This window comes from Protopterus annectens, chromosome 2.part1, assembly GCF_019279795.1.
Source record: "Protopterus annectens isolate FY-2018-M chromosome 2.part1, PAN1.0, whole genome shotgun sequence".
NCBI lineage: Eukaryota > Metazoa > Chordata > Ceratodontiformes > Protopteridae > Protopterus > Protopterus annectens.
In genome coordinates this window covers 1,010,404,502-1,010,430,116 of record NC_056729.1, presented here as the reverse complement: position 1 = coordinate 1,010,430,116, position 25,615 = coordinate 1,010,404,502, and the positions used below count along the sequence as shown (strand labels likewise).

The following is a 25,615-nucleotide window of genomic DNA, read 5'->3' as shown; positions in this document are numbered from 1 at the left end:
AATCCCTCTCCAAAACTCATAACATGATCTACTGCTAAACATTGAAAATTAGTGCTGCCAGTGCATATCCTGACTCAGGGGCAGCTGCTGAGCACAATAAAATCTACAACATAAACAAGACTGAACCTTGTGTAATGATGCATAACAACCATACCGCAGGGAGCCACCTAACATAAATTATTCAAAAATAATTAAATAGTTCTAAAGATGGTTTGCTTATTAAGTGATTCTTGTCAACATAAAACATATTTTACAGCCCAGACATATCTTTTCTTGCAGAATAAATGCAATCGTTACATATTCAGTGGTATTCAGATCTTAAAATCCTTACTCCAAGTGACACAAAATGTTGACATTATTCTTTCTTTTTCATTCAAGTATGAGAAGTCATATTATATAACTGAAATGTATAGTTTTATTAGTAATATCAAGTTTTAAATTATATACTGCACCTTTTTCTGCTCTTTTGGTATCCTGTTTTTCAAGCAGCAAGAATCTGGGACTTTCTGGAAGAAATGGTAGGATTGCAAGTTGTGTCAAAGCAGGAACTACAATCACTCCAAATAGGATTGGCCATGTGGATTCCTTTAAAATCATCAACAGGTGGTTTTAAGTAGGTGAAAAGATAGCAAAATCACTAAATGCTGTTTCAGAAACTAAATATATGTACATCATTTAGGCATTTATCATATCAACTGTAATTCAAGGCTAGCATCAATATATTTAGAATTCACAACATTGTTCCGAGATTGCATATAATTAACAATGTATTTTTCTTATGTCGTCTATATACAATGTGAATGTTCTGCTTTATTTGCTGCTTTCAGATACCTTTCCAACATTCCTTGTTGCATTTTCCTGCTACAGTATTATGAACCACATACATTGGAAATATAAAAAACAGATTAATATGCATCAAAATGTAAATTTATACTAAGACCAGACCACAAGTCGGCTATAAGGGAAGACCAGGCCACAAGTTGGCTATAGGGGAAGAGGTACATTTCAGAGCTTTTAACAATATCACTATATATATATATATATATATATATATATATATATACATTTCAGTTTACTATCAAAAATGTGGAAGGCAGTTATACCAATTGTAATGGTTGAAAAGCTACTTTCAAGTTCATTTAACACAGATCCAGAAAATATTCAACTCCACAAGAGCGAATGCTTGTGTGCATTCGCTGTTGTGAGGTTGGCTTTCTGACTGGAGATCGCACTACAGTGGGGATCAGGAAATTTATCCTTTTCCTCACTGCAGTGCAATGTTGGAACTGGAAAATAGAATTAGCATCCCATATCGGGGGTGCAGGGGGGGCTTGTCCCCCTGCAAACATTTGTAGGAAATCACCAGAAGCCAAGGTAAGTTGGGTAATGTCAATAATGTTGATTTTGAATTATCGACATTACCGCTTTCATTGTTTTTGAGTGAACGATGTTTTCATTTCTGAACTTTTTTTTTTTGAGTAAGTCATTACTCAGACATCTGCGTTTCAGAATTTTGATAGTAAACTATATACATATATATATATATATATATATATATATATATATATATATATATACATTTACTTTATTTTTGGTAGCACTATCAGAGGAATTAATAAGGGACAGCAAAAGCCCATCTTTTCACAGTGATGTGTCCTTGAAAATGTATTCTCCCCACCCTAATTCAGAGAACTACCTTCACAGGATAAGGGGCAAGGGAAGTTAGGCTCCAGCACCTTGGAGACATGTCTAGACAATCACAGTGAAGAATGATTTTGTGTCATTTATCCTTCTACAGTGATGCCAACCTCATTATGTTAGTGCAGTATATCCACATTTCTTACATACTCATGTAAGACATGTATTACAACTAGTACATGAACTTTCTCACATATAAACACCACAAAAATATAGAAAAACAATACAAACTGGTTTTGTAGGTCTTCTTGAGATAACATTCACAAACAGAAATAAATTATATTTTTGTGCTGCTGCTCAATGTGTACTGCTATTTGTGGATGTGAATTCTTGAACTTCCTGGACCTACAAAACCACAAAAATATAGACATTCCAACTGTTACAAAACCTTGGGCGTCAGTATACTGCATGAACTTTCCAACTTGTACATGTAAGAAGTGTGTGATATACACTATCTCAGCAAACACACTCACTCACAAACATACATACTTGTACACATACAAACTCACACATATACAAAGCAAGTATACACATACACATACACACACACACACACACACACACACACACACACACACACACATATGCACACACGTATCTCAAATCCTTGATCTCTTGCTATAATAAAATACTTATTTTAAGTAATGAAGCAATCGAGAATCAATTACAGTAAACTCTTGTGTCATGAATTTCTTTATTTAGTACATTTTGTATAATACAGACCCAATTTTTGACACTGCTATCTGAAATAATTATTATGAAAAAATTAATTATCAGAGAGGTAATTGTATGTCACTTTGATGTATGGAAAAGTATAAATATTACTTGGAATATCTATCATTCTGCTCTGTTTTGGGGTTTTACTAGTGGTTACTGAGTTCCACTTAATTGTGTGATTAAATTAAGATGGACTTTAATTGATTACATTTTATTCCTCTTAATTAAATAAGCTTCTAGCATGTACTCACTTGAAATTGAACGTGCAATTCACAATGCAAGGGTAGCTAATCAGTGGCTATGTATATTTCAAGACACACGCGTGCATGTACTAATACATATACATACATACTCACATATAAGTACAGCACATATTTGCACACTGCACAGCATGCTGTCACAAAATGACTTCACGAGCTGATTAGTTCCACTCGATGTCACTCGTGCCATAGATAGCATGGCATTGCTTGAATGGGCTATAGTATTCATCATGTTAGACTGCAGATTTGTGTCTTACTCAGGATTTCCAATACAAAATTAACCTGAAATGCCTTTGTCAGTTTTTGCAACATTATCAGGGTAGCAGAGCAGCTGTCATTAGTACCACTGAAACTCAAGAATAACAATAAACGTGGGGATTCCTGGCATAATGCATAGAGTGGCCTGTCAGTTTACAGTATTAATTAGCTTTAATGAGGTGAAAACAATCACAGTCAAGCTGTTCACATTTTTGAAAAGATAATTGGATACAGCAAGCAACAGAATGAATGCCAATTAACAATAATGATAAGGAACACCTCTAGGTGATAGACTAGGGTGAGTACAATAGCAAAATGGTTTGCAATAAAAAGTCTCAAGGGTACTATGAGGAAACGAAGCACACTTTACAGTAATTGTTATAAATAATTATATGTTAAGTTCCCCCACAAAATGAACAATGTGAATTTCTGTAAAAGAATCTACATAGAAATCAGTAATAAGTCCAGGTCAGATTCATGATGAGTCGCTTAAGATAGGATCAGCAAACATAAAAAGTACAAAAAGCATTTGCCAAAACTACCTTCATCGAGCATCCAAGGAAACTTTTTCTTTAGCCCCCCCCCCGCACCTCCCATGTGGGGGTGATATCCCACCTTCAAAACTTATAAATACTAACTCAGAGCAGAGCCGTATCTGGCACTAGGTGACCTAGACAGCTGTTTGGGCTCATGTTGGATATGGGTGGTTGGGGCACCTTTGCTTCGTTATAAAAATAAAAATATATATTTGTTAAGTAAAAAAAAAACTTGAATCCTTCTGCAAACACAGCGTGGGAAGCTGGGAATGCAGAGCAACCTGGGTCACTATGCAGCACAGCTCCTTTACAACAGGTGTGTGTGTGTGTGTGTGTGTGTGTGTGTGTGTGTGTGTGTGTGTGTGTGTGTGTGTGTGTGTGTGTGTGTGTGTGTGCGTGTAATGCCTCAGTTAGGGGGTCTGTCTAGTTAAGTGGTTCTGCTCAGAGTCAAACCTTGAATCTTATTAACTAATGGCATGCAAATGCCTTAAACCTCCTCACCAATTGCCAGCTCTCCTCTAATTTTATTTATTTATTTGTTTGTTTGTTTGTTAATTAATCATGAGGATTACAATCTGTCAATGTCATGCATCTGTGTTCTATGTTAGTGGTATAACAGGTAGCACAACTGCTCTTGGTGCAGTAGGTTGTGGGTTCTTTTTCCACCACAGGTAGTTTGATTGCTGACACTATTGCACAAGGGTTGATGGGATGCTGCACTCCTGAGTGTGTCCTCCTTTGATGCCTAGTAATCATAAACCTGTTGCTGGTTTGCCAACCACAAGTACACCATTTTTTTTTAATTTAACAGGTAATTTATTCTTCAAGAGCAGCAGGCACTGAATTTGTAGATGAAACACTGAAATGCAAAGTTGTTTTCCAGCAGCAACGTCTTCAGTAGTTACAGTTCTCTTTAGTTTGGAATTCTTCAGATAACTTTTACCTCTGCAGAGATTGTGCATATTAATTGATATTGCTGGATTGTAATGATAGAAGTTTGAGTGGCCTTTTATGGTTTAAATCTTCTAAATGTGTAGTTTAGTCAGTATCAGTTCATACGTTTTTGTTTCCTTGCTTACAGGAAAAATGTTCAAAAGTACACATTTAAAACATACTGTAAACAGTACTGTATTATACCAGGAATATAATTTAATACAATCCAGAAGGTGAATCAAGAACACATGTATGTATACATGGTCCTAAAATGTGTACAAGAGGCCCATGGTTTGTAAATGGCCCAAATGTAAATTAAATCACCAAATAACTATCATTATTTGTTTCATAAAAATTGAAATAAACGTTTTAAATTAAATTCAAATATCTGTAATCATTGTAGAAGTAAAGAAAAAAAAAGTATGCACACTGACAGGTTTAAAAAGTATTTATGGTAATTGGGGGAATTGCCAAGTAATGGGTCATCAGAATTACCCTGCCTGCAACCCCATTAAACCATGATCCAGCTCAGACTCTAAGGTCAAACAACACTCTGCTGTTGAAAAAAAAGTAGCTTTGGCAAATATACTTTGATCTTTTTATGTTTGCTGTAACTACCTTCAGCAAATCAATAGAAACCCATCCTGGTTATGGTTGGTTCTATGCTGCAAGTGGAGTTAAGGTGCACATCTTTACAGAGTCTTTCTGCAGTACTATTCCGGCAAAAGTGCAGTGTGTATGGGAATTAATGATTCTCAGGGCATATGTTAGTGAGCAAAAGCATGCTAAAGCCTACTGGTTGTATAAATGAACTCACAGGTTCATAGGTGTGTACTAGGCTAATGGCCCTGGAGCCTTTACAAGCCTAGCCCATAGGATTACCTTGACATCATGCCACCCAACCTTAGTTTCTAGTGCCTCTGTCGAATAGAGCCACTGGAGTGATCCCGGGGTGAATTTTCTATTTCCCATCCACTCATCAAGATTTCTGTTGAAGAAGGCCAGTGAGGTGCTCTGCTTGACATGTATGGGAAGTCTATTCCATAGAATGGGTAGTCTCTGGTTTATGAACCTGTCCCTCCAGCATGTTCTGTTGATTGTGGTAATGAGGTTGAGGTCTCTAGAGCGTGTGGTGCGGAGAGATTGGGATTTCATTAGATGTAGCATTTCTAATAGAGCCGGGTCAGACATGGCTTTGTAAGTCTAGCAGAGATCGCCTCTAAGTAGGTGATATGAGACAGAGAATAGTTGGAGTTTTTTTTTTAGTCTGCCCTATAGGACAAGTGTTTAAGGCCTAGGATCCTCTTTGTGAGGTACTTTTACGGCCTCTCCAGTTGTTACAGGTGTCCAGTGAGGTACATGCCAAATGGGGCACTGTACTCAATGACTGGCCTAATGAGGGAAAGTAGAGAGAGAGACAATGACCTCTTTCTTCCTGGATGCAAAACCCTTAGTAATGATATGTGCCACACAGAAGGACTTTCTGACCACAGTGGCAACGTGGTGGTCAAAAGAGAGGTTGCAATCAACCTGTGTTCCCAGAGCTCTTATAATGCCTTCTGTGTTCAGTGGACTACCATCAATGTGGTAATTCAAGGGAACTGGGTTTTTCCTAAATAGGATGAAGACACATTTTTTGGCATTGAGCTTAAGGCCATGGTTCTGACACCAGTCATTGGTCTCATTGAGGCCTTTCTGTAGGATGTCAACATCACTTGCGGAGTTAATAATAGCTCCCAACTTGCAAATGTCTGTAAACGTTGTCAGTTAGAGTCCCTTCATATTGGCCTGGACTTCAGAGAAGTTAGATACCAAACAGGAGAGGACCCAGGACCGAACCCTGTGAGACTCCACTCGTGACTGGTCGGCAGTCTGACTTGGAGTCAGATACTTTCACACTGTGGGTTCTATCTGTGAGCCAGTTTGCAACCCACCTAGTGATATAGAGGTTGATGCTTAGTAAGTTTTTCTATGATTCCTAAGTGGGGAATGGTATCAAAGGCCTTGGCCAGATCAAAGTAGGCTGTATGAACCACCTTACCTTCATCCACAGCTCTGGTGACTGACTCAAAGAAGTCGACCAAGTTGAGCAGGCATGATCTACCTTTCACAAAACCAAACTGTGTAGGATCCAGAGTTTGAAGATTCCCTACAGCCTTGTTTATTAGGTCCATGATGATGTGTTCCATAGCTTTGCATATCAGACTCATCCGGTTAATGGGGCAATAGTTTGCGGGGTCTGTAGTCACTCCAACTTTGTGGAGAGGGATGACTGTAGCAGTTTGCCATTCGGTAGAGACAAAGCCTGAGGTGAGGCTGTGATTCAACCGGGCACACAGGAGAGGTGCCAGTTCACTCTATAGTTCATGTAGAACACAGCCAGAGATATTGTCAGGTCCCATAGAAGCTGTATTCTTGGCCTTGCACAGTACTGCTTTAACCTGCGCAGCAGTAATACTGGGTGCCTGGCAATCTACTGGTATTGTGATTGGTCCTTTGGGGGGGGCAGGCAACAGAAAGAAGGGGACAGTATCCAAAACTAACGATATGCTAAGAACTGCAAGCAAAATATTACAATTTGTAGTTTGCTGATAATATTTTCCTGTGTTTTGTAGAACTTAATGAAATGCTTTCTGTCTTATTTATTTATTTATTTGTTTGTTTGTTTATATCTGTTTACTGGGGTAGTGCACTGATCAATACTGACCAATTTCTGGTGGAGCTCTTTATTGTAAGGAGATAGGAGTTTTTGCTGCCGGTGATAATTTAGCAATTGTTTTTTAATAGATTTTTCAAGTATTTTCGAGCAGGGAGCTGGGAGTTAAGATTGCTATAGGTCAAAAGTTAGTAATGTCTGTTTCTCCTTTGTGCAGAGGGATAATGTATTATTTTTAGGGTTGTCTTTACTATTGTTCTGAATATTATAATAGTTTTTTCTCTTCATTTATTTACTTTTTAGTATGACTGCAGAGCATTCTGATGTTTTCGAGATATTGAGGTGTTTTATATTTTTGCCATTCTTTCCACGCTTTTTCTCTATCCTACAATAGCAATCTACTCTTTTTTGAATACCAAAATGCATTATTTGTTTTACTTTCTTCCTTCTAGGAGCAGCAAAGCTATTTAGGATATTTAGGAAAGTTGTACAGAATTCATTTACAGCATCATCTAAGGGGAGGATTTTAGGGTATTCTAGTTAACAGATAATAGGCTAATAATGAATATTTCTGGATTAAACTTGGACAGGCTGCATGTTGTTTTATAAACATGCCATTTAAGAGATGTCTGTTTGCATAGATTGGGAGATGGTTACTGAGAGAGACGCTGACATTGTACTTAAGGTGGGAATGTGTTAGGGTCTGATACTAGGATCCAGTCTAATAAGGAATTTGATGTCTTGCTATAATGTGTGTGGCTATTAATTAGATGTGCCATATAGGTTCATAGGTGTTTACTAGGCTAATGACCACAAGGCCTTTTTAAGCCTACTCATGCATCCCAAATCTGTGACAAGTTATGGTACCCTGGATAAGTGTAAGCAGGGGCTTGGGAAATTAACCATTTACAGGTTGTATGTGTCCATTAGAGACATAGGTGCCAAACCAGCAATGAATTTCTTGTTCCCCATCCAATTGTCCAAGTTACACTTGAATTCGGTTAGGGAGGAACTCTGCATCATATGGATGGGGAGCCTCTTCCTAAGACAGGATAGTCTCTGGGATACATACTTGTCTCTCCAGCAGGTCCTATTTATATCACAGGCAAGGTTTAAGTCTTTAGAATGGGTAATTCCGCTGCTGTTTGTTTTGCTCATAAGCAGGAGGTCTATCAGAGTGGGGTCTGACAATGCCTTGTTTGCCAGGCAGAGATCTCCCCTCAAAAGCCTGTAGGAGACAGAATACAGGGATAGGGCTTTGAGGTGGTCTGCATAGTACATTTTACTTACGCTCTGTATTCTTTTAGTGAGGAATCTCTGTAGACATTCCACTTCTTTGATATGCCCATTTAGGTACATACCAAAGGGGGCATTCTACTCAATGATAGGTCTGATGAATGCCAAATACAATGGAACAATGACTTCCTTGGACCTAGATGCTATACCTTTGTTTATAAGTTGCGCAACACAGAATGATTTCCTCACTACCGTAGACACATGATGATCAAAGCTAGATTACTGTCTATGCGTGTTCCCAAGTCCCTGACTACTGGGTCAACTCAAAGGGGTGTGTTTTCCATATGATAGTTACCAGGGAGGATGACTTCCCAAAGGATACTATTATGCATTTCTTAGAAGAACCAGCCAACATAGCTTCAGGCGATAAACAGGCTCTTTAATTTGGTAAGCACTTTCACGTCATATAGACACTTCAACAGACCATAAAACTTAAGTAAAACAGTCAGCATTTAAATACAAGTTAAAAATCCAATTAAAAAACTAAACACTAAAACAATTAATCAATGATGCAGGGGGCGTGACTTAAAAGGTTTCAAGGGTACCATAGCATTTAACCCAAATATTTTATCACCCCGCAATAAGAAAATCCATCTAATTTCCACTTGCTCAGTTTAATTAGTTAAGTCACATCCCCTCAAATCATCCAAAACAGTTTGTAACACTAAAAATTTAAAAGAATATTTAACATCAAATAGCTCGCCATGCTTCGCCAGTGCACTAGACATATTCTTCTTCCATGTATCGATTATGTACTTGTAAGATGCGCTCCTTAAGAGTGCGATTGTTTTTCTCCACATAAAAGCAGGAACATAAAGTACATTTAGCAGGATAAACTGTATTTCTGGTAGTGCATTTAGCATGCATTTTCAGTTTATAACAAACTCCTGTACTGGGACGAATAAAAGATGTAAAGGTGTCTATACATTCGCAAGCCCTGCATGAGCTACATGGGACTGTACCAAGAGCCTGCACAGACATATAGCTACTAATGGTCTGTTTCCTATAATACAACTATCTCTTAAGTGATTTATTATTTTTAAAAGTAAATCATGGTTCCGACCCTACTATTGATTTTAATTTTTTATCGGCCATTAAAATAGGCCAAGTCTTATTATATCACAAACTAAAGGTCTATCACTAAAGTAAGTTAAAAGAACTGGAGTTATAATGGATTGTTGGTGCAAATTCATAGTGGAACCACAGCTTAAAGTACTGTTCACAGAAAAATGTGGACTCACTCTATCATTCCTTGTCTGTTAAACTTATTTTCTTATTTAATCTACATTTTTCTTAACATAACCTTGATCTACAAAATCATTGTTCATTTCATTAAAAGTCAGTTGCAGGACCTCATCATCATTATTTAATCGAGATGCCTGTAGAAACTGACCTTTAATAATATTCCTATATACCAAAGCAGGATGCATACTAAACCTGTCTAACAGATTATTTATTCTGCAAGGTTTGCTATAAAGTTTGGTAATAATGCAACTATTTTCATTTTTAGTTATATTGACATCAAAAAGATCAGCTGTATGCCTGGAGAAACTAAAAGTAAATTTTCAAAAAAGTTGTGGTACTCTCAAGATACTTCACAAACTCATGCAGACCCTTTAATGAGCCACCCCATGCAAAAAAGATGTAATCTACGAAAAGTTTGTAATATCTAATAAGCTGCGCACAGTCTTAAATAAAGGACTTAATTTATGCCTGCCAGCCAATCCAATGAGTGTGATGTGATAATAGAAATTAACTTTTTTTTTACCTACAGAAACTTGGCATAGAAATGGGCGCAGCTTATGCCAACAGCTACGCCAATATGGTAGGAGATAATTTTCACAAATTACATCTTTTTCTGTATGGAATGGTTCATTATAGGGTCTATATTAGTTTGTGGACTATCTTGAGAGTACCACCACTTTTTTTTTAATTTATTCTTAATTTCTCCAGGGACAGAACTGATTTTCTTGATGTCAGTATAACTAAAAATGAAAATGGTTTCATTCATACCACTCAACTGTCCAGATTTTTGCAGAATGTCCAGATTTTTGCTTCATATTTTTCGTCTGTTCCTCATTAAAATTTGTGATTTTCTGGCCAATCACTGGGATGATCTGAGGATTTAAGTCACTAATTAATGGCATACATTTGAGTTTCAGATTTAAATCCATCAGAAAATGTATGTCAACACAAGCCATGTTACTCTAACAACTTTCTAAGTTTATAAGGGTAATATTCACAATCTGCCCCTATTTTTGGGCCTTTGTCCCCCATTTTGTCAGGTTTTGTCCAGATTAATTACACTAAAAGGTTGACAGATATGGTTGCAGTACTGCCAAACGTTATCGCAAACCTTGCAGAAGAAATAATATGTTAGACAGATCTGGTATGCATCCTGCTTTTCTATATAGGAATATTACTAAAGATCAGTTTTTATGGGCATCAAGATTAAATAGCGATGATGAGGCCCTGCAAATGTCTTTTAATGAAATTAGCAACAATTTTATAGATTGAGGTTATGCTAAGAAAGATGTAGATAGAATAAGAAAAGAAGTTAAACAGACAAGGAATGATAGTGAGGGATCATATTTTTCTGTGAACGATACTTTAAGCTGTGGTTCCACTATGAATTTGAACCCGCAATCCATTATAACTTGAGTTCCTTTAACTTACTTGAGTGATAGACATTTAGTTTGTGATACAATAAAAAAGACTTGGCGTATTTTAATGGTCAATGAAAAATTGAAATCAGTAGTAGGGTTGGAACTTTGATTTACTTTTAAGAATAAGAAATCACATAAGACAGATTTCTGTTATAGGAAACAAAACATTAATAGCAATATGTATGTGCAGGCTCTTGGCATTTTCTCATGTGGGTCATGCAGCGCTTCCAAATATATAGGCAACTCTACATTTTTTATTTATCCCGATACAGGAGTTTGTTATAACCTGAAAATGCATTAATGCAAACCGCACTACCAGAAATATAGTTTATCGTGATAGATGTACTTTGTGTCCCTGCTTTTATGTAGGGAAAATCAATCGCACTCTTAAGGAGTGCATCTTATTTATTTATTTTTTTTATTTATTTAATATTTATTTACCAGGAAAGTCCAACTTGGACAGAGTCCATTTTCAGAGGCGGACCAGGGAGAAATGCTCCAGACTAGTCTTACAGCACATATGCAATATACATAAGAAGAATATGACTAGACCACTGGCGAAGCATAGCAAGCTATTTGATGTTAAACATTCTTTTAAATTTTTAGTGTTACAAACTGTTTTTGATGCTTTGAGGGGAGGTGATTTAACTAATAAAACTAAGCAAGTGAAAATTAGATGGAGTATCTTATTGCAAGCTGATAAAAACTTTGGGTTAAATAGTATGGTACCCTTGAAACCTGGGTTAAGATCATGCCCCCCCCCCCACATAACTGATTGTTTAATTGTTTTAGTGTTTCATTTTGTAATTACATATTAAAATAGTATTTAAATGCTGACTGTTCTACTTAAGTTTTATGGTTTGATGAAGTGTCTATATGATGTGAAAGCTCTTACCAAATTAAAGAGTCTGTTTATCGCCTGAAGCTGTGCTGGCTGGTTCTTCGGTTTTATTGTACTTTGCTTCTTTGGTTTGTTGGACTAGCCTTTATCCACAGGATTTATCTGTTTACAGTTGGATTATGCATTTTTTGGCATTTAGTTTTAGTCTGTGGCTCTGACACCAGTTATTTGTCTGTGTCATCCCTTCCTGGAGAACATTTGTGTCAGTGTGGGATTTGATGAAAGCGTCTAATTTGCAATCATTTGCAAATTTAATCCACCATAGACCATTGACATTGGCCTTGACTTCAGAAAAGTAAATGCCAAAAAGGAGTGGTCCATGAACTGATCCATGAGGGACTCCACTTGTGACTGGCCTCTTTGTAGAGGTGGAGTCTCCAGTTTTAACTTCATGGGTCCTGTCTGTGAGCCAGTTAGCTATCCAGTAGGTGACATACAGGTTTGTAACTAACCTCTTGAATTTGTCAACAATCCCTGAGTGGGGAATTGTGTTAAATTCCTTGGCCAGGTCAAGGTAGACAGTGTGAACCATTTTGACCTTATCCATTGCTTTGATGACTTTCTTAGTGCATGGTAGATGTAGGGGAGTTAGAGGTTATAGCCAATTAGTTGATATTGACAGCACCAACTGTATTTTTTCTTGTGGAATTGTTTTGGATATCTAATGTAGAATATCTTCCAGTATAGCTATATTTTCACGAGGAGAGATATAAGGGACAGTAACACATATTTGTTTATTTTCAAGAAAGTGACAAGAAGGTCTGCTGAACTGAATTTTGGTATTGGTTTGTTGTATGGGAATATGTGGTATTTTTGGGAAATATTAAAGTAATGCCACCATCTTTCCTCTTTATATGGTCATCACAGATGACATTATATCTGACAAGTGTAATTTCAGAGTTGTTTATACTGCATTTAAGACAAATTTCAGTTATAGCAAGAATATTAGACTTGTGTTGTGTAATCTAGACATGTAGTTCAGTAGTTTTATTTCTTATGCTTCTAATATTTATTGGGACAAATGTTAGATTACCAGGGTTGGGGGTAGATCATTGTGGGTTTAGAGTCGTGTGTGAAAGAGAATATTCTTGGTTGTTATATGTGGGACCAGGACGAGGGTGAAAGTCTAGCTCTAGGAGGATTTTACTATATCGGGGTATTGTTGATTCTTGCATTTTGGAGAGTGTTTTTCCGCTTAATTTTATTTTGATTTGAGTTGAAATGGAGTTATTCAGTCTATATTTGGGGTAAAGGTGAGCTGTATTATTAAATAGGTTTGGTGTGATAAGTGGAAAGTTCAGGGATAAAGTATGAATAAGTGGTTGCGACCGAGTTGGAGAGATGTTGAGAGCTATTATTGAGTCACGGTAGGATGAGAGATGGCATAGTAAGAGGAGAAGAATAGAGGATAAAGTGAGGAGTAGAATGATTAAGAAAAGTAATCTATACTTTAGTGATGGCAGGTAGTAGGGAAGTAGGAATCAAGAAGGAAGGAAGTTGCAGGGTGAAGAATATGTGCAGATGGTGGAGTCTGAAAGCTCGTAGAAGGTAGGAAGGGAGCAAGCACTTTCTATGAAGGAAGAGAGTTATGTTCTCCTGGTATCTTCTCTTATGTTTCTCAAATCTTAGAAATAAAGGAGTTTGAATGGATAGAGTATGAGGATGTAGTTAAGATAGGAAGTAGTGAGAGTTTATTTGGGTGAAGTAGAAGTTAAAATGTAAAATAACAGAGAAGTACTGTTGGGGAGGGAGTCTGAGTATAACTGGGTATTGTAGTACTGTTGGGGAGGGAGTCTGAGTATAACTGGGTATTGTAGTACTGTTGGGGAGGGAGTCTGAGTATAACTGGGTATTGTAGTACTGTTGGGGAGGGAGTCTGAGTATAACTGGGTATTGTAGTACTGTTGGGGAGGGAGTCTGAGTATAACTGGGTATTGTAGTACTGTTGGGGAGGGAGTCTGAGTATAACTGGGTATTGTAGTACTGTTGGGGAGGGAGTCTGAGTATAACTGGGTATTGTAGTACTGTTGGGGAGGGAGTCTGAGTATAACTGGGTATTGTAGTACTGTTGGGGAGGGAGTCTGAGTATAACTGGGTATTGTAGTACTGTTGGGGAGGGAGTCTGAGTATAACTGGGTATTGTAGTACTGTTGGGGAGGGAGTCTGAGTATAACTGGTATAACTGGGTATTGTAGTACTGTTGGGGAGGGAGTCTGAGTATAACTGGGTATTGTAGTACTGTTGGGGAGGGAGTCTGAGTATAACTGGGTATTGTGCAAAGCAGCATGTTTCGGAGAAAAGTTTTTGGGAATGATGCTAATTGCTAGATGAAAGTTGGGAAACAAGAAAATACAAGACTGTTTGTACGATAGCAGTAAGGATGTTTGGGGAAGGTTAGAGAATGGGTGTCACAGGTGAAATGAGTATATGGAAAGTATACTGGTAGAATAACAGGGGGGAGTGTGAATTGGGGGTTAGTTAGAGGGCTTCCCACACTCTGGTCAGTTATTAGAAACAGCAATCAGTTTATGGCACAGCAACAAAGCAATTAACAAGGAGGCACAAAGTTGAACATTTTTGTTTTCATTTACTGAATGCGGAAATAAGGAAGCTGGGAAGACTAAGTAACTGGGATATACAGTGCAATCTATTGGTCAACAGAATGGACAAATGCTGGTGGTATGATGAGAAAGAGAGAGAGGTAAATGGAAACATGTTTTTTAGGAGTGTAAAGAGTTGGCAGATTTTAAAACTTCCCAACAGTCTACTGTGTCAGAAATACTGGGGGAACAATGGCTGTAACTAAGGAAATGATTCTTTTGGGCTGACATAAAGGACCTGAATTGACTAGACATACTAAGGCCATATTAAGTTTAAAGCTACTGACTGCTAAAATACAATTTCAACACAATGGCAATCAACATATAAATTAGCTGTAACTTAAGTACTGAATACTGTTAAAGAGAAAAAGAACTGGAAGTGGGATCATTAGAAAAAGGAAGGAGCAAATTACACAGAAGTAAATGGAATTTTTGGAAACAATATATGCAGAGTAATGAGCAGGAGAGTAAGGTTTATGGGAAGACAGGAATTAAACAATTTATGTAATGCTGGAGTGAAGGACAACTGTTATAAAGAAAGAAGGTGTGTGTAAAGAATAATGTATGTAAAAGAAAAAAAAAATGTTAACACAGTTTGTTTCCTTTCTATTCATGTATATGTACTGATGTCTTAAGTGATAATTTAATAAAAGTTTTAAAAATATGACAGTGATGCTATTTCCAATATTTACAACAGAAAATGTCAAACATGTATAAAATGGTGACAGTAGGTAATGTGTAAGTTTGGTAGATGTATCTTGTGATTTTGCAATAATAAGCTTAGGTGTCTATGAAGGAAGTATTAGAATAGTAATGGAAGCATAAAGGGGTACAGTAATAAGAGAGTAATATAAGAGTATGGCTGATAGTAATGAAAGGGGAAGTAAATGAGAGCAGGAGGGGCTTTAGGTCAACTGGTGCCTTAGGCAAAAGGGCTCCACGGTGCCCCCCACCACACCACTCGGTGCCCCCCATCCTAGTCTACCTACACCAAATAAATACTGGAAAAGCACCCCTACTACAGCGGCGCCCTAGGTGGCTGCCTAGTTGGCCTATGTCTATGCCTAAGGCCTAAGGCTGTGTTTCTAATGCTTAGTCAAACACTCTGCTTGTGCTGTGCTGATGAGGTCATAACAAGGCCGAAATATGCATATCCATAGCTAGTGGGGTTTGGCTTTATTGGCCTGAAATTGTCCATTAAAATGACAAAACAAGTCATGGGCATTCAGAATCACGAATTAGCTGAAACAACTGATGTTCATAAGGATCATTTGCATATATCCCATGTGCCTCTGATACAAGAGGTTTGGGAGGTCACTCAGTAGAAGTTCTAGCTTTGCTGGAGTTTTCATTTTGTTTTTACACACTGTTGAGAGGCGATCTGTGCCCACCATTCAAGGCATCCCTAGATCTCACTCTTTTGAGCCTTTTGCATATCTGCAAAATGAATTACTTGATCTAGGGATTTAAACTTTGCTTGGGACATAAATAGGACACAATGGACGCTTTCCATCTATGTTTAGCATAGCTTTTCCCAATCCCTATTTAAAAGACACCTGGACCAGTGGATGGGAATTCAGAAATACACCCCAAGTCTAGCACCTATATTTCTAATGGACATTTGTACACTGATACAGGTTTAATTATACAAGAAAATAATGAATATGTTATCTGTAAAATTATTTCACACCCTTTATTAAATTATTTCTTAATTTGTGACACATATACCTTATCTCCTACTAAAAGTTTAAGTTTTTTTCACCCTGCATTTAAGATCATTGGTGAAATTGTTGAGTCTGTCGGGGAGGAAATGGCACATGAGGTTACTCATTACTGTATGGAAAGGGAGGCATGTCCCACATGACTGGAAGGTAAGTATTCTCATGCAGGTGAACACAAACTGACAGGATGATGAATAAGGGCAAGGGATAGAAATCAAACTACTGTCATGCTACATGAAAGTGCTGGAGAGGGTGACTGACAATGGAACATGCAAATTGGATTCTTGTTAGAATGCAGTACAACTAACCCAGTGTTTCAAAAGGGATAGAAGGTGGAGAGGAAGTCAGAGATGAGGAAAGAGTCCAATTAGACACTTCAAGACTTTGAAAATGCATATGACAATGTCACACAAATGCTAATTTGGGTAGTCCTGCAATGGTGTAAAGTCTCAGAATCATTAGCAAAATTAGGACAGGCTATGTACAAGGACCCAGTCTGACAGAGGGGTTTTCAGTGGAAGTGGGTGTGCATCAGCTCTCAGCACTGAGCCCATTCCTGTTCATATTGGTGATGGATTTCAACAGCAAATAGGATCAACAAAACTGCTGTATGCAGATTATATGGTATTATAAGCAGACTCTAAGAAGGAATTTCAGCATATATGTGACTGAAACCCAAAACTGAAAACACATAGGATGAAGCTGAGTATAGAGAAGACAGTGCTTATGGCAGCAAATGGTGAAATTAGAAGTTAAAAATTGAGATAGAAGAAAAAAATGTCACAGTTTAACAGTTTCAAGTATCTGGGAGGTATGAGTGAGGAGAAAAAAACTCTACATGAGGATGTCAAAGCTAGACTCAGTGGCATTACAGCCAAATAGCATACATAGTGGCGATAGTGTGTGTAGAAGAACGCAAAGATGTTGAAAAGTAAGGTGCAGAAAACATTGCTGTGACTAGTGCATCTTTATGGTACAGAAATCTAGGAAATGAAGGAAGAACATCTAAAGAAGTTCAAATGATGGAGATGAAGTCTTGAGATAGCAGTAATATGCACACCATAAGAGAGATGAAGAAATTGTAATATCACAGCAGAGGTCAAAGTGACTAAAGCTGCAGGCAAGGTCAAGGAGAACAACTTGTGGTGGTTTAATCACAAGAGCAAGAGAGCAGAAACAGTTAATTAAAGAAGATTTGGTGTAGCTAGGAAGATAGAACAAGGAAACAGGAACATCCAGTCAATAGACAGATGGAGTGCACGAGAGAAAACTGACTGTCAAAGAAGGTGGGAAAGTGGCTCTAAGTCGAGATAAATGGTGGCAGGTGATGTGATACTTGAACAATATAGAATGGGATGAAGGGATTTAATGATAATGGTGATGATTTAGGGTAACTGGATAGTGGTTTCCTGACATGTAAATAATTGGAATTGGCTAAATCAGGGGGATTCATTTTGATACCTCAGTAATTCGTCTCCCTTTAATAATCTGCAATATGTCTATATATCTATATAGATTAAGATCAGTAAAATGTTAAACATTTTTGTCATCGTTTTAGGGTGCAGCTGAAGCATTCCACAATACAAGCCTTAACTTCATTTATGATTGTAAAATGTTATATATTATTTTTTTCAATAATTTTTATTTTCATTTTGCATTTATAAAAGACACAAACATTTTCATATTTACAACATGACCATAAGAGAAAGTTATACATTGTAGTCAATATAGGAACATGAAGGTCATATAACAAACCTATTTACACTATATACACAGATGCTTTCTTAAACAAGTTTAAACAATATAAAGACAACACATACATCGATGTTTGCAATACCATATTTTGTTGTTAGTTTGTGGGTATATTGTTACGTTCCCTTATAACACATTACTCTATAGTGTGCATGATGTTTTATGCTAGTATGATATTAAAGGTTTGTTCCTAAGTTGCTCGAGTTTTGCTGTTTTTGTTTCTTTTATCCATTAATATTTTGTGAGCTAATAGTTGTTTAATAGCCACTTTCTTAAAACCCTCCCAAGAGATGTTCATAGAGTCTATCCATTTGAGGGCTATATATAGTTTCCTTAATGAGAATATGGTTAAAAGTGAGTTTGCTTGTTTTACTGAGAAGTTAGATGGGCGAATATGTAATATGGTAAATTGTCATGTAAGTGTTGATGATTGATATCCCACTTTTTGTAAATGTAATTTCAGTGAATTCCAGAGTTTATAGACACATTTGCAACTCCAAAATATATGCATTAAATCTGATATCTGATCCTTGCAGTGTGGATAGTACATTGATTTTGTTGCACTGAATTTGTGTAGTAATGCAGGTGTGAAATATGTGTTGTTATTTATCATAAGTTGTGTGTACAACAGTTTTTTAAGGGGTATGCTTTTCAGTGTTAGTTTAATTGCATTTTGTATTTGGTGGTCATCCAAAAATGGTTGTATTTTCCTCCAATAGTCAGAGAAAAGGAGGTCTTTCTGGAATTTGATTTCCCCTATCATTTTGTATGAGTTTGTTATAGTTTTCTTAGTCATGAGGATAGTCTCCTGGAGCAGAGTGCATTTTTCCATGTCACTGTTGGGTATGGTAAGGTTTTGGAGGTAACTGGAACACAGATCTTTGATTTGTCTAAGCATTTTGATGTAAGACTTAGGTAGATTCAGATTATTTCTCACTTCTTGGATAGTACAATTAAGTAGTGGGTAGATACCTTGTATTTTTTTTCTTTTAATTGGGGAAAGGAATCTAAATCTAGCATCTTGTTATTTATTTTTAAATTATGATTTTTATGGAGGAGTTGTAATGTTATCAGAGCTTGCCCCAGGTTTAAGGAATAAAATAGTTTTTGTGTTATGTTTATAGAATGTTTTAGAGGGTCTATAATTTTGTGTGCTTGTAGATCTTTTTTGTTCAAAAAGGGAAGTACTTTGGGATTGATGCCTAGTGATTTGATGTATCTGTAATATATTATCACCCATGGCAGTGACCAAGTTTTTGCTGACAGGTTATACTCTGCTATTCTCACTATTCTGTTAGTGTGGATAATAGACTAATACGTTTTAAAATCTGGTAGGTTCAGACCCCCTTTGTTCTTGGGGAGTGTTAGTTTCTGGTATGAGATTCTGGTCTTTTTAGGATCCCATATAAATTTTGCTAGGGAGGTATGAATTTGTTTAAAGAATTTATTATGTATAGGTATTTGTGATGTCATAAATATATACGGTAGCCTAGGTAGTATGTTCATTTTAATTATCGAGACTTTGGCCAGAAATGGAAGCTTAAGTTTGTTCCACCTTGTACAGTCTTGTATAATGCTTTGCCATTTAAGAGTTATGTTATGTTTGCAGAATTCCTTATTGTTTTTAAAAAAAGTGATTCCCAGGTATTTAATTTCATCCTTTATTTTTATGGTGTCTAAAAGTGGTATCAATGAAATAAGCCTGTTTGGCCTCAAAGGGAAGATATTAGTTTTATTAAGGTTTAGTTTGTAATTAGACATACAGGAAAATTGTTCAATTGTGTTTATTATTTTGGTCATATCGGAGTTTGGTGCAGTGAAATATATATTTAAATCATCTGCAAAAGCAGAAAGATATATTCTGAGGTTATGTATTGAGGGGGGATTATCATAAACATTTTGTTTAATATATAAAAACAGTGGTTCTAGGTATAAGTTAAATAGAAAAGGTGATAGTGGGCATCCTTGCCTTGTTCCATTTTTTATCGAAATTCTATTTGACCATGTTTTATTTATGTAAAGAGATGTAATGGGATAACTATAGAGAATTTGAATAACCTGTACAACGTTATTAGGTATGTCAAAATAAGTTAATGTTTGAAGTAAGAATTCTAGGTTGACCCTATCAAATGCCTTGTGGGCATCTACTGCCATTGCGTAAATGTTAATGTTCTTCTGATTTGCAAAAGATATCAATGTATCCCATGTTAGAGTGTTTTCACTGGTGGTCTGTCTATGTGGTGTGAACCTGGATTGTTCTGGAGAAATGATTTTCTCTATTAGGTTTTTTAATCTGTTTGCGAGTATCGAAGTTATGATCTTTGTATCTATATTTAAAAGGGAGATGGGTCTATAACTATCTGGGTTTTTGGGATCTGCATGTTCTTTTAATATGAAAATAGTTTTGGAGGCGTTAAAGTGAATATCATTTATATTATTATTTATTATATAGTTCAGCACATGATACAGTACAATGTTATATATTATGCTTTTTCAGAAGTGCTTCAATACAAAATATTAGTGTTAAAAAAATTCAAAGCCTTGATCTGATTTTATTTATTTTTTTTTTATTTTTTTTTTATTTTTGGTTTGTGCCTCCCAGTGAGAATCCTTCTGCAAACCTCTTTAACACTTTTAGTGGACTTATTTTTAATGCCTCAGTCTAAGTGTTTTGGATAGGACATCATTAAGTTGTTTGTCTTTTCCCAGTTAGGGGTCGCCACAGCAGAACTCCGGTCCGCTAATGATTGGCAGTAGATTTTTTATGGTGCCTAGTTGCCAGCCTGACACCCAACCTTCAGCGAAGACACGCCCATTCACGCATGTCTTTCAGAGACCACTCGACCGCGGGGAGGACATGCAGACTCCACACAGAAGGCACTCCAGCCATGAATCGAACAGGAGAACCTCTTGCTGTGAGGCAACAACATTACCGCTGTACCACCGTGGCTGATAGGACATCAATAAGTACTGTATTAAAATAATCAAAATGTGTGCTTTGAAACTACTGATAGGTCAGCAATACTAACTTGCCAGTGTAGATCAATATTGGTCACTGATACTCAGTTAATAAGAAAAATGCTCCCTGGTTGGTTTGAGCATAGTAGAAACATTTTGTAAAAATAACCAAGGCAACCTTTTTTCATACCCAATTGCATGCACTCTTTTACTACTTCTTTTAGCAGCATCAATTAGCCAATGCACACCTCTTAAACTACCTGCCACTTGTGGGTCTTAACATGTTTTTGCCATATTTATCTTTTTGACTTAACCTCTCGTCACCTGAACCCATTTTCCAAAGAATTGTCCCTTTAGCCACTTTTCTGGCTATTTGTACTGCTTGCATATAAAAGTCTATCTCTCCAAAATGCTTCAAAATTTTTCATAACATTCTCAGACAACATTGCTGGCATAACAGAAGTCTAGTAGTGGAGAGGATTAAGACTGTGAGATTTAATTCCTGTGTGCAGGGGTTAATTCCCTCAGCCATTGTTTGCCTACTTGAGTAAGTCACTTAACCAGTCATTGCTTAGAAACAAATGGGAATCTAGGCTAGTCTCATCAATGGACTACAAACCTAGTAATCTCACATGAACCTAAACAGAAGATGTTTTGAAGTGAAACTTTTTATGGGACACTGTGCGAGTTCGTAGTGAAACGAAAGTCAAACTCCACCCACCAAGGGCACTTCTGTACTCTAGGTATACAACCACACACAAGTACACACACACACACACACACACACACACACACACACACACACACACACACACACACACACACACAGTCATTGACTAAATAACCCAGCCAAAAAAAACTAAATAATGCCCCCCCAAAAAATAAACAAAATACGAAAAACATATAAAATATGAAAAGTGGGACAGGAGAGTTGATGTATCGGGAACTGGTATGAAAAAGAGACAAGAGATGTCCAATGTTAGGCATACACACACACACACACACACACACACACACACACACACACACACACACACACAGTCATTAACTGAATAACTAAATAACCCTCCTAAAAAAAACAAAAAAAAAACAAATACAATACAAAAACACATTGAAAAGTGGAGGTCAGTGATGCTCATTCGGTTATAATTACTGGTCCATACTTCATTAAATTAAACTCTTGGCACACGGTTTTGCAGGTGCTAAACTTATGTGCTCTTCTGCCAGGTGTGCTTTCAGTGCTAAGCTCATGTCTTCTTCCCCTGTCAAGTGTTCTTTCTCCCCTTAAGAATTGTGAAAAACGCTTTCGTTTTCTACACCATTATAAAGCTCAAGCAACCACCTACATAAGAGAAGGATTACAAACCAATTCATTGATGTTCATTTGGTTATAATTATTGGTCCACAGTTCACTGAGTGAAACTCTTGACATAAGGTTTTGTCAGGTTATATAGGAATTCACTAAAGGATCTACTCAAGCCAGGGAAGCAGTCTTCTCATACAACAGAAAGGTTTGCACTGAGGTGACAGGCTGCTACAAGGTAATTGATAACAAAACATATTCGCTACTGAGGTATGGCATGATACATTATGCTGGAACTGGTTTTAATCACTCGCACATACTGTTTGCCTACTCTGCCATAGAACTATCTTTCTTATAGGACAGTTGTGGTGGGAATAAAATGTGCCTAAAGTGTTTCTAATGTGGAGACACGAGATTAAGAGAAATCACTGAAATATTTAAAAAAAGTGAAACTTCTATATTGTATTTAAGTGTGTGTGTGTGTGTGTGTGTGTGTGTGTGTGTGTGTGTGTGTGTGTGTGTGTGTGTGTGTGTGTGTCTACTGAAAGAAGAGGTTTTAAGTCTAAATGGTTTAAGTTTAAGTCTAGTCAATGAAACATTTTTGCTACTTGACTTTCTTATCTGCAGTGGGACAGGCCAACAAACAGGACTGGTTCCTGCTTTGCGCTAGATGATTTCTGAGATCTGTTCCCGCCCTCACTACCCTTAACTGGATGAAAGCACATATAGAAAATGGATGGATGGATGGATGGATGGATGGATGGCTGTATGGATAGATGGATGAATGATGAATGGTTGCAGGTGTGGAATGTTAACTCGCTGTTAACTCAAGATAATGGAAGGAAAATAGAATTAGTCATTTCCCATAATATTAATGATTGCATTACACTGGTTCAAATTTAATTTTCTCTCTTTTTAGTCTTTATCGTATAACTGTATCTAATTTTAACTTTATGCTCTGCTCCACCATGTTAGAAAACTCACTGGCTAAGATTATCAGTAACCACATTGCTAATTCCTATTTTACACTTGAATACATTGCATTTACTGTTGGTGAATACTGCTTATTTTGCTCTGTAAAAAAATCAGTAGAGGTACCCTGGCTCCAATCTAAAACCATACTTAAATAAATACATGTAACCTTTAAGGTTATTTTACTAAATATGTTCATCCAGCTGCCAGCAACTATATCTTATATCATGTGTATCTAGTTAATATTACCACTGCAGGAACCGGAGATGTTGAAACTTGGCAGACAAATCCATTGCACATTTACTTGCGTAGATAATACCTCAATTGTATCAGTACAGCCTACCACACTCTATAAAAATACTTCCTTCTGTCATTCAGGTTAATAGCAAACACTTAAATCTTATAACACTAGCCCTATTACTAATTAATTTCTTGGAATTGGACTAATGGGAACCTTTATTATCATTTTGAATGAATGAATAAATAAATAAATCAACTGGAAGGAAGTGTAAATTTCAGGGCAATAAAAGCAGAGCAGAATGGCTAAATCATACATCATTTGAGAGATATATCTTGAAAGTTAGCATCACTCATCTGTGTCTTTCTATGAGATGATGAAACTGGAAGACACATTTGCAGCTGTTTGCCTTCCATATCATTGTTAGCTATTGATCCCCCACCATGAACTGCAAGAACCAGTCTGCCTACCTGGACCTACTTGAGTCACTCACTATACAGTCAAACACTTTGGTCATGGGTGATTTCAACTATCCTTCCATCGATTGGGAGTCATATGTGAGCACAAAACACACTCGCCCTAAGGTTTCTGGACTTATGTTAATACAAATGCTCTGAACAGATAATCCACACCCACACAAGGGGCTTGAATGTCATAGACTTAGTAGTCACCAAATTAGGGGGGTTCTGCACTGCCCCCTTTGTGTTGTCCTACCTGGTAAGGTCTGATTATAAATCAGTCTCTTGGCTACCCACCACCACTTGAGAAAGCTCTCCATGTTTTTGCCTCATATTTCTGTTCTGTTCTTCATAAAATCTGTGGTTTTCTGGATTTTTGTGATAAATCAAGTGAAGGATTGAATTTACTAAATAATGACAGGCATTTGAATTTCAGACTTCATATTCTTCAGAAAATACATGGTAACACAAAACCTTTTATTCTAGCAATTTTCTAAGTTTATAAGATCAATATTTGAAATCTGTCCCTATTTTTGGGGCTGTATTCCCCCTGTATTGGCTTTGTCCATGCTTTTTGTGCTAAGAGGTTGAGAGCTATGGTGAGAACTGAATTCACTAAATGAGTGCCATTTAGGTTTCAGTCTTCTGTCTTTCAGGAAACAGCTGATTTGACATGGTGGTATGCTTCTCTGACTATAGTGCACAGGGTCAATACTGGTGCATGCATTTTGTTTTATTGTTTACTGAAAAAAATTTCAAAACAAATTTAAAATGCCCTCTAACATGTGAAACGCATGGTGGTAACACAACATTCTATTCTAGCAACTTTTCAAGATTATACAAGCAATGTTTAAAATGTGCCCTTGGTTTTTGGGCTTTTTTCTCCCCCCCAAATAAATTTTGTTTTTTTCCAAATTTGTTGTACTGCAAAGTTGAGAGATACAGTTGAGTGTCGAGTGGATTTTACAAGGAGCTAAGAGCTTCAGGGGAAGAGAAGTTTAGTGCTGCTTATACTGAATTAGCTTCCACTGTTAATAGCATAACAGGTTGAATACTTGCTTTTGGTGCAGAAGGCTGTGGGTTCTACTCTCACAGTATGTAGATGCATTGCTGATACTGTACTGTGTTGTACTTTTTGCACCAATAACTAGTAACTATGAACCTGTTATCAGTTTGCCATCCATTCATTATTGCAATATTACTAGCTTATCATTTTTTAATGTAACATAGGCAATTTGTTCCTCAAAGGCAACAGGCACTTTATTTGTAGATGAAACAAAGAAATATAAAGTTGTTTGCCAGCAGCAACCTCTTCATTAGGTACAGATATCTTTAGTGTGGAATTATTTAGATGACTTTTACTTCTGCAGGGATTGTGCATATTTACTGATACTGATGGACTGTAGAAGTTTGAGTAGACTTTTATGATGGAAATGATCTGAACTGGGCAATTTTGTCATTACTGGTGCATGCATTTTGTTTTATTGTTTACTGAAAAAAATTTCAAAACAAATTTAAAATGCCCTCTAACAGCTGTACTGTATTATACAAGGAATATAATTTAATACAATCAGGAAGATGTATCAACTAACACATGTATATTTCATGTGCAAGGGGCATATGATTTGAAAACCGCCCAAAGTTAATCTTTATCTGCCACTGGCCAGATGTATTTTCTTTGAATGCGGGTTT

At 36.8% G+C, this 25,615-nt stretch overlaps 1 protein-coding gene across 3 annotated transcripts in view; it reads right to left on the bottom strand.

Moving 5' to 3' along the window:
• Positions 1-25,615, bottom strand: part of SLC2A9 (solute carrier family 2 member 9) — a 3,818,728-nt gene that overhangs the window by 2,079,998 nt on the left and 1,713,115 nt on the right. For all 3 annotated transcript variants that reach the window (XM_044062595.1, XM_044062594.1, XM_044062593.1), the window contains exon 7: positions 453-585. In XM_044062595.1, coding sequence (XP_043918530.1) covers positions 453-585 — 133 coding nt within the window. The remainder of the gene's footprint in view (positions 1-452; positions 586-25,615) is intronic.